Below are 10,540 nucleotides of genomic sequence, written 5' to 3' on the forward strand. Positions count from 1 at the left end.
CAGGTTTCTAGCTAATTTTTTGGAGGCTCCATGTAACCAATGTCCATTACGCGGTGTAAAACCTCCTAAGGACATCTGCTTCAACCTCAGAAGGATTATTTTTTGGTATTGGATGGAGGAGGCCGCAAATTGTAAGCACCTCATCCTGTGCTCAGCAAAAAGCCATTCCCCCATCACACAGTAAAACATTTTTATGAGTTGACATGTCTGAAGTAGGACTTTTAATGATTACTGGTCATCATGGTAGCTGCCCAGGATTGTGATTCAAATATTTTCCCTGACACTATATACCCAAGTGCTTTGCGAAACCATGGGTAAAAGAAACCATATATCAGGGGGTTGCATGTTGAGTTAATGTACCCTAACCAATTTAAGGCATCAAACAAATCTTCTGGGGTAGAATACCCCAAGACAGGATCAATTAAAATTACAATAAAAACAGGAAGCCAGCATGCTAAGAATACACCCATAACTATACCCAATGTTTTGGCTGCTTTTCTGTCTGTTTTATTAGAGAGATTGTGGTTTGCTTCATCATGCCCCATTGATGACATTTGTTTAATAATTTGTGCATGCCTTTTGGATACAACAAAGATTTTTATATATATCCCAACCATGACCGACCCTGGAGCAAAGAAGCATGCAATAAACATGACAATGCTCCACAATTTGTTGAATGTAATGGGGCACAAACTAAAACAGGCAACTAGTGTTTCATATCCCTCTATCCCTGAGACATGGGAATCAGTTATAACCACCCCAAATGCAAACACCGCTGGCACTGACCAACAGAACACAACCAATCCCCTTATCACAGCCATGGTCATTTTTGTAGAATATCGTAGGGGGTCACAAACTGCATAAAATCTGTCAACCGCAATTGAGCACAGGTGGAAAATGGAGATGACGCTGAGCATCAGGTCAAAGCTGTAATGGATTCTGCAAAACATGTCACCAAACAGCCAGCACTTCTCCACAGACCGGATCATGCTGTACGGCATAATGATGAACCCAAGTAGGAAATCGGTGGCAGCCATTGAGAGTATAAGGAAGTTTGTCGGAGAGTGAAGCTGCTTGAAGTGGGATATGGAGATGATTATGGCAAGATTTCCAAATATTGTGATTGTGATTGACACAACAAGGAATGAGTACATTATGATCCGAATGCTAAATGACCTGATGTGGCTGGGACAGGATAGTGAAACATTCCCAAAATGAGAGCAGTTGGGTAAGGCCTCAGTGCGATTAGATGTATCCATAGTCTTTCTCAGTGAACTGATTTGTGGAAATTAGTTTCTTTCTTCTACTTTCTTGGTAGTACTGGTGTCACATGGAGAAGATATTCTGATATGGGGTAAAAAGAAACTTCAATTATAAATCTGGCATCATAAGTAGTAAATAATACAATTAATGTGTCAAGCAGGCCTGGCTGGTGAATTGCACTCCATTCACAGAGTTTAAGGCATTTTCCGCAGTCTACACTCCCCGGTGCAGACAGAGTCTGAACATTTTCATAGCGGAGTTTTTCCTCACTCGCACTCATCAACATTAAGTTGGCAAGCGTGAGAGTGAAACACCCAACGCTAGACCACCTCCCAGCACGATATATTAACGCAGCCAGTCGCAGATGGTCACGTATGGCCGTGACCGCTCGTGTTGAGAAACCTTCCGTTCATGTTGAGGAAGCTGCTGCTCGAGTAGAACATCTACTCGAGTGGCAGAAAGAAGCAGCTCCCTAGATTTTTATCAATCAGCATGCGTACAATTTTGAAGATAGCACATTTTGTGAATGTCCAAATTAACCATAAAATTGCAAATGTGTACAAAGTGCTGTGTGAGCACAAATTGTGGTCTCCAGCTGCATTTGTGTAGGCCCAAAATATGCACTTGGGTGTGTGGCAAGTGCAGTGTGAGGTGCATCTGGAAAGGGAGTGACATTATTGGTTTTCCCACCAAAACCATCTTTAAAAGAAGAAGCCACGCAACAGGACTTTATTTCCTATCACCCTTCAGCACAGGAAGTGACATCACTGGATCTCTTATTATCCACCTACACTCGAAGTGACACCAGTGAATTTCCCATCATCCAGCTGACAAATATGTGACATTACTGGTTTTCCTGCAAAACTTGTATTCAAAAGAAAAAAGCGAAGCAACAGGACTTCATTTCCCATCCTCCTTCAGCAGAGGAAATGACAGCAAGTCATTTTAAACTCCTCCCCACTATCAGGACCTACTTAATCGCAGATGCCACACAGACACGCAGTAGGTGCACCACTGGAGCACTGAAGGCCAGCCCATCTGTGCCTGTCCATGCCTGGACTGTGCCCAGTGCTAGCAACCCTGGTCCAATCACTGCCCCGCAATATTCCACAGGTCTCCTGTGGTTGCTGGAGCATGGACATCATTCCCCTAATTTATGATGGAACAAAGCCTGCCATTACCACACAAGGCATTACCACACAGCCTTTACCAGTGGCTAAATGCTGTGCCTTCAAGCTGGGATGTACCCCATTTAAAGCCGCAGCGGGTAACAGTCCTACCTTTATCGCTTCTAGGATTCAGCGCTATACTCCCTCTCAAGAACTGCACTCCTCCAATTTAAACTTGCTGACTACTCCCTTATTTAAACGCAAAAAACACAGAGAACTCAGATTTGAGGTCCTGGCTCCGCAGGTCTGGAACTCGCTCTCCGTGGTTATGAGACTTACAGCCTCTTATGCCCAGTTCAGGAAACTGCTCAAAATCTTTCTCTTTTCCCAGGCATATCTGTAACCCAAATGCATTGCTGTCGCAGCTACTCTACTGCTCATGAGCGCCATGAAACCGTTTGGTGTACGTACGCTGTACAAATATATTTAACATTAACATTAACATTAACATGCAATGCCTTTACCACGCATTGCCTTTACCATGCAAGTCATTAACACGCATATGCCTTTACCATGCATACCATATACATATATTAAGGCGCGCTGCATGAATTGAAGGTGATGATCACACTCACCTGAGGGCGGAGCAGCTCGTCAGCAGAGAGATGGGGCGGGATATTTATATCCGAAAGTGAGCGCCCTCATCTCATTAGCACAACAGGCGCTGAAGAGGCAGGAGCCGAAATGCATACGCCTTATACTTTGCTGTGCTGTTTTTCCTTGCCGGTGTTGTGATTAAAGTCCTCCTCTGTCTCCCCATACGGGCCTCATCTCTCTCTTTCTTTGGAGGAGTGTGTTCTTGGAGATATATATATATATATTTATATATATATATATCAAAGCTCCAAGGTTCTCACCTGTTGGAGACGCACTCTGACATCCACTGCAACAACCTTCATGAGGTAAAAGCCGGATCGGCGAGTGGATCCAGTTTACAGCATACCTGTCGATTCACGCCGGACGCGTTTCGTGCTCATTGCACTCTTCAGCGGCGTGACAGTCATTTTGGCATAGAGGCCACACCTCCCACTTAAAAATATGAGCCCTCCAATGGGCAACTCGAATGAGCCGCGTTGGTTTGTGGGTCTTGTAGTGAGTGCCTCAGTTATGTGCTGCTGCCTGAGCTGTTTCAAGCACACCAATGAGCCTCCACTTGCACATCCGGCTTGTCAATCCTCCATGGATGCCTCCACATTGAAACTCTGTGATTCAGAGCTCCGTGGCCCCAAATTTCCGGGTGGTGCATCTCCGGCGGCTGGGAGGCAGCGTATAAATCAAAGCTCCAAGGTTCCCACCTGTTGGAGACGCAGTATGACATCCACTGCAACAACCTTCATCAGGTAAAAGCCGGATCGGCGAGCGGATCCAGTTTACAGCATGCCTGTCGATTCACGCCGGACGCGTTTCGTGCTCATTGCACTCTTCAGCGGCGCAACAGTCATTTTGGCATAGAGGCCACACCTCCCACTTAAAAATATGAGCCCTCCAATGGGCAACTCGAATGATTCCGCGCTGGTTTGTGGGTCTTGTAGTGAGTGCCTCGGTTATGTGTAGCTGTCTGAGCTGTTTCAAACCCACCAATGGGCCTCCACTCGCACATCCGGCTTGTCAATCCTCCATGGATGCCTCCACATTAAAACTCCGTGATTCGGAGCTCCATGGCCTCAAATTTCCGGGTGGTCCATCTCCCGCAGCTGGGAGGCCGCGTATAAATCAAAGCTCCAAGGTTCCCACCTGTTGGAGACGCACTCTGACATCCACTGCAACAACCTTCATGAGGTAAAAGCCGGATCGGCGAGCGGATCCAGTTTACAGCATGCCTGTCGATTCACGCCAAAAATATATATTCACTGAAAAAACAAATGTTACAGGGATGTTATAGTTAGGCTCACATTTCACTCATACAAAATCAGAGAAGTTCAGCAGTAATAGTTAGCTGAGTTAACTATAACATATGTCCCTGCAATACACTGGTTTTGACCTCACATATGACATCACTCATGACATCACTGATGACATCTCAAATTACATCACTGATGACATCTCAAATTACATCACTGATGGCATCATCCAGTGATTCTGAGTGTTTTGTCAAAGGTACTGAGTGTTAAACATAGATACTACGGTAATTGGATGTGGGGGTGCCTGAAAGGGTGAGTGAGTGGTTGTGTAAGTGGTGTATAGATGAGTGAGTGGGTATGAGAGAGACTGTATTCATGGGTAAGTGGCAGAGTTTTTGTATAGGTAAATGAGTGGGTGTATCAGTGGCTGTAAATGATGAATGAGAAAGTACATGAGTAGCTGGATGGGTGACTGAGCAGGTACATAGGCGTCTGTATGGGTCAGGAACAGGGTAGATGAGTGACTGTATGGGTACACGAATGGGTGTGTGAGTGGCTGTATGGGTGAGTGAATGGGTGTGTGAGAAACTATATGGGTGAGTAAGTGAGTGTGAGAGAAGTTGTATGGGAGAGTATGTGCTAGTCTCAGTGACTGGATAGGTGAGTGAGTACATGTGTTAGCATAGATAAGAGTGACTGGATGTGTTAGTAACTGTTAGGCTGATTGAGAGGATGTGTGAGTGACGGTATTTTTTGTTTAAATATCTGTATTGGTGTTTTCTGATAATATCATCTCTTATATCACAGTTTCCTACAAGATATCCAAAAATGTGTTACATACATGTATGATACTGATAAAGAATAACATATTCCATCAGCGTGATATTATTGCTAGGGTACTATTCTTGGTTACAGCCACATGCAGTAGCGGTTCCTGGAGGGAGTACTGCCGGGCGGTGACGCAAGGTGGGGGAGGGGCAGGGTGGGGGGTAGTAAACTCCGGATTATGGCTGAACCGAGGTAAGTATACAAATAAATAAATAAAATGAATTTCGTTGTGCGCGCTGCATCGCCAAATGCGATGCAGTGCTTACAATGAAATTTGTTCTATTTATTTATTTGTATGCTTACCTCCGTTCTGCCATAATCTGGAGTTTACTACTGCCCACCCTGCCCCTACGTCACCACCCGGCAACACTCCCTCCAGGAGCCGCTACTGGACACATGTACCATAGATGAATATTTGCTCATGGATCTCTGTGTGCTATTGCTCACACATATTGCTTCATCTCGGTTCATAAGTTGCATTCAGAACCACCCACATCTTGCTTATAACAGATCAGGTTGGAACCGATCTGACGATGCCTGACATACATGGTCTGAACACACAAAAACTGTAATATAATCATCGCAATACTGACAGAAAAGAAACGCATGATGAAAAGAAAAAAGTAAAACACTGAAAGGTGCCAAAAAGACATATTTTCTCTAACCTACAAACAAAACTAAACCTTATAATATAAAAACTGCCAGTGGAATATAGATAAAGGCAGCACAGCATGACTGGGTAAGGAGTAACCCTGGGCGTAGTGGGCGTAGTGGGGCTCCGCGGAGCTACGCGGAGTGGGCGAGAAGCTACGCCCACTCCCGCACTCCGCGTAGCCCCACTACGCACCTCCCTCCCGCTCTCCTCTACATACATTATTTAAGGAAAATACCCTTAATAAAACAATTTTAAAGCACTTACCGTGTCCGGGGCACATCCGGGGCTCCCCCTTGGAATTGCGTCGCCATAGATACCAATGCGCATGCGCGGGCGGCCCGCATGCGCATTTCTCCCGAGAAATGCGCATGCGCGGCTGCCCGCGCATGCGCATTGGTATCTATGATGGGACGCTATTCCAAGAGGGAGCCCCGGACGAGCCCCGGACACGGTAAGTGCTTTAAAATTGTTTTATTAAGGGTATTTTCCTTAAATAATGTATGTAGGGGAGGGCGGGAGGGAGGCGGGTTGCGGCCGACTCGGCTACGCACACGGAGTGGGCGTAGTGTTGCCGGCTACGCTGTCTACGAAAAATGCGTAGGAGGCAACACTACGCCTACTCCGTGGGCGTAGCCGATTCGGACGCCCAGGGTTAGTAAGGAGGTGCATTGTCGATACTGTACAACATAGTGGTTCGCCTAATCAGGGTTTGAATCTGTTCACATAGCAAAAAATAAAGGGCACTTCTACGCCCAGAGGTAGGCAGGGCTCAGGCTGTTTCCCACAGCGAACCAGGGATGCATAAGCTGACAGTGCTACACGCTCTGAAGTGTAACCGCTCCTTCCATCTGAGCCCTGAGTTTCTAGTGTGTTTGCTACAGATCGACAGATTGAGTATCATCTCTTTCCACTATACTGCTGTGTTGGAGGGCAGTGAGTAGTGTATCCCAGCTTTGCGCTATAGGGTATTTGCGGAGCCCCGCTGTTTCCTCTCTATGTAGTCCTGTGCTTTCCGCGTGCGCCCATACTGTGAGTGAGCGTTGCCAGCTTAGTGCCTCTGGAGTTTCCACATGCTTCCATTTATTAGTTATCAGTCGTTTTGCAGGTATCAACCCTAGATCCCAGAATATCAACTTGACTTTGTTTTTTTTGGATCTGGCATAAAGCCCTAAAATACAAACTTCCCACGACAGGGGTGTGTCTGTACATAAGGCGAGGGTCGTGGCCACCTCCTGCCAATAATATTGAAGGGAGGCGCAGGACCATAACATATGGAGCAGGTCTCCATTGAGCTGTTGGCAGTGGGGGCATGCAGAAGTGGTAATGTGAAAATACCTATTTATCTTGTCGGGTGAGGAGTATGCTCTTTGTGTAATGTACGCTTGTATAAGCTTGAACCTAGAGTTCCTCGGTATACACCTGGAGCCAGCTAGGATAACGTCCCATTCCTTATCAATCCGAGTCTGGCCTCTGTCTGCCTCCCAACGGGCTCGGAGTTGCTGCATCGGCTTGAATGTGTGCACAAGTAGCGCCTCCACTAACCAATGCACTATATGTGATCCTCAATCAATCAATCAATCAGTCATTTGTTAAGCGCACTACATACCTGTGAGGGTCTCAAGGTGCTGGGGGGAGGTGGGGGGCGCTACTGATTGAACAGCCAGGTCTTTAGTGTCCTCCTGAAGGTCAGCAGGTCTTGGGTCTGTCGTAGGCTCAGTGGAAGGGTGTTCCATGTCTTGGCGGCGAGGTGGGAGAAGGATCTCCCGCCGGTGGTTGTTCTTCGGATGCGCTGGACGGTCGGCGGAGCGTAGCTGGCGGTTGGGGGTGTAGAAGGAGAGCCGTCTGTTGAGGTAGGCTGGGCCGGTCTTATGGAGTGCCTTGTGTGCGTGGATGAGGAGCTTGAAGGATATCCTCTTGTTGACGGGGAGCCAGTGCAGGTTTTTCAGGTGGGGGGTCATGTGACCGTGTCGTGGTACATCAAGGATCAGTTGTGCCGAGGCTTTTTGGATGCGCTGTAGTCGATTGATGAGCTTGGTCAGGGCTGCCGCGTAGAGGGAGTTTCCGTAGTCGAGTCTGCTGCTGACCAGTGCCTGGGTGACTGTCTTTCTTGTATCTGTCGGCATCCATCTGTAGATCTTGCGGAGCATGCTGAGGGTGTTGAAGCAGGAGGAGGAGACGGCATTGACTTGCTTGGTCATTATGAGCATTGAGTCAAGGATTATTCCCAGGTTGCGTGCGTGGTCAGTGGGGGTCGGTGCTGCCCACAGTGCTGTTGGCCACCAGGAGTCGTCCCAGGTTGACGGGTTGGAGCCGAGGATGAGGACCTCCGTCTTGTCCGAGTTCAGCTTCAGACGGCTCATCTTCATCCAGCCGGCAATGGCCTTCATTCCTTCATGGAGGTTGGCTTTGGCGGTGATGGGGTCCTTGGTGAGGGAGAGGATCAGTTGAGTGTTGTCGGCATAGGAGATTATGTTGAGGTCATGCTGTAGGGCGACGTGTGCAAGCGGGACCGTGTAAATGTTGAACAGTGTCGGGCTGAGGGAGGATGATCTTGGAGGCTTCGGAACGGAACGGGGAGGCGGACGCTCTGGGTTCTGCCGGAGAGGAAGGAGGTGGTCCATTCCAAAGCCTTGTCTCAGATCCCTGCGGCGTGGAGGTGTGCGCGGAGTGTGCGGTGGCAGACGGTGTCGAATGGCGGCGGAGAGGTCTAGGAGGATGAGTGCTGCAGTCTCCCCATTGTCTAGTCCTGATGTTGTCGGTGGCAGCGATGAGAGTGGTCTCGGTGCTGTGGTTGCTGCGGAACCCTGACTGGGAAGGGTCCAGGATTCTGTTCTCCTAGGTATCGGGTTAGCTGTCTGTTAATGATTTTCTCGATGACCTTGGCCGGGAAGGGGAGCAGAGAGATGGGTCGGACGTTCTTGAGGTCTCTTGGGTCTGCCTTGGGTTTATTGAGTAGGGCGTTGATCTCGGCATGTTTCCAGCTCTCTGGGAAGGTTGCGGTCTCAAGGGAGAGATTGATATTGTTGCATAGGTGGGGTGTGATGGAGCTGCTTGCTTTGTTGAAGACGTGGTGCGGGAATGGGTCTGACGGAGAGCTGGAGTGGATTGTGCTCATGGTTTGATGGTGTCATCGACGCTCACGCTGGTCCGGGCTAGTAAGGGGACATGGTTGATTATGTGTGGAGGGTCTGTTGTGTGGCTGTTTGTTGGGGCTGTCTGGGTGTGTCGTGGATGTCTGCTAACTTGCGGTGGAAGAAGGTGGCGAGGGAGTCGCACAGGGCTTGCGACGGCGGGATGTCGTTGGTGTTGGAGCTGGGGTTAAAGAGTTCCTTCACGATATTGAAGAACTCCTTGCTGTCGTGTGCGTTGTTGTCAAGGCGGTCTTTGAAGAAAGTCTTCTTAGCAGCCCTGATGAGGTGGTGGTGGTTGCGGACGGCGTCCTTGTGTGCTGCGTGCCTGTCCGGAGTTTGTTCACTGTGCCATTTCTTCTCTAGTTTCCAGCAGGCTTGTTTGGAATCTAGGAGTTCTGCGGTGAACAAGCTGGCCCTCCTCCTGGTGTCTCTGTGGGGGGGGGTTCTTCAGCGGGGTGAGGGTGTTGGCATAGTCCTCGATCCAGCGTCTGAGGTTGTGGGCAGCGACATCGGTGTTAAAGGGTTCGGTGGGTGGGCTGAGAGCGAGGTTTGCATGTAGTTGGTCTTCGGTGATTTTGCTCCAGCGGCGATAGGGGATCTGTTGGTTGTGGTGGTGTGTGGTGGGTTTCTGGAAGGTGTAGTGGATGCAGCAGTGGTCGGTCCAGAGGAGTTCGGTGGTGTGGCTGAGGGAGACGTTCAGGTTTGAGGAAAAGACGGGGTAGAGCTTGTGGCCGGCGGAGTGGGTGGGCGTTGTGACGAGTTGTCTCAGTCTGAGGTTGGCGAGGTTATCAATCAGGGTTGTGGAGTTGTTGTTGTTGTTGTTCTCAAGGTGAAAGTTCAGGTCTCCGAGGAGGATGTAGTCGGTGGAGGTCAGGGCGTGTGTGCTGATGAAGTCGGCAATGGAGTCGCTGAACTGGGGGCGGGGTCCGGGGGGTCGGTAGAGAAGGGTGCCCTTGAGGGTGGAGTTGGGGTCTGTGTGGATCTGGAAATGCATGTGTTTCGTGGTTGCTGAGCGTGTCGTCGGTGCTAGTCGAGACCCTGATGCTGTTCTTGTGGACGATGGCGATTCCTCCTCCGACTACGTTGGTGCGGTCTCTGCGGGTGATCTTGTAGCCGTCTGGGATGGCTATGGCGATGTCGGGTGCGGAGGAGTTGTTCAACCAGGTCTCTGTCAGGAAGGCGACGTCCGGGGAGGTTGTATTGAGCAGGACCCTGAGCTCAACGGGGTGTTTGCGTACGGAGCTGGTGTCAGTAGTATGCATCGGAGGTGGTTGAGGTCTTTCTTGGCGGGTGGTTTGTCAGCTCTGTGGCTGGTGTAGCTGCAGTTCCAGCAGGTGAAGGGACCGTGAGTGCATTTAGCGGCGGCCTTGAAGCAGTTGTGGGTTCGTCCGGGGTTGAGAGCGTGCAGAGTGCTGGCATCATAGTGGCACAGGGTCAGACTGATTTGCATATAGCCATGTCTGAACTGGGGTGGCAGAGTGGGCTAAAGAACGGTGATGGATCAAACCCAGATCTTTTGACTGGGTGTGAGTATTTGATTGGTTCAGATGCTCCGTCCATCACCACCCCCTTTTGTACTGGCATCACAGTGGCGGCGGTCGTCATGGTGGGTGCGGGAGCCAGGGTTTCTAGCGCTGGGCGCAGTCCAGGCGC

General features: G+C 49.3%; 1 protein-coding gene across 1 annotated transcript; it reads right to left on the bottom strand.

Moving 5' to 3' along the window:
- Positions 1-221: 221 nt before the first annotated feature.
- LOC144762735 (trace amine-associated receptor 3-like) lies at positions 222-1,154 on the bottom strand. The gene has a single exon (XM_078647986.1). The coding sequence runs from the start codon at positions 1,152-1,154 to the stop codon at positions 222-224; it is 933 nt and encodes a 310-aa protein (XP_078504112.1).
- Positions 1,155-10,540: the final 9,386 nt, after the last annotated feature.

This window comes from Lissotriton helveticus, chromosome 6, assembly GCF_964261635.1.
Source record: "Lissotriton helveticus chromosome 6, aLisHel1.1, whole genome shotgun sequence".
Lineage (NCBI taxonomy): Eukaryota > Metazoa > Chordata > Amphibia > Caudata > Salamandridae > Lissotriton > Lissotriton helveticus.

What these genes read in the sequence shown, in the direction of transcription:
- LOC144762735 (XM_078647986.1), bottom strand. Translation starts at nt 1,154, where the DNA reads ATGTACTCATTCCTTGTTGTGTCAATCACAATCACAATATTTGGAAAT.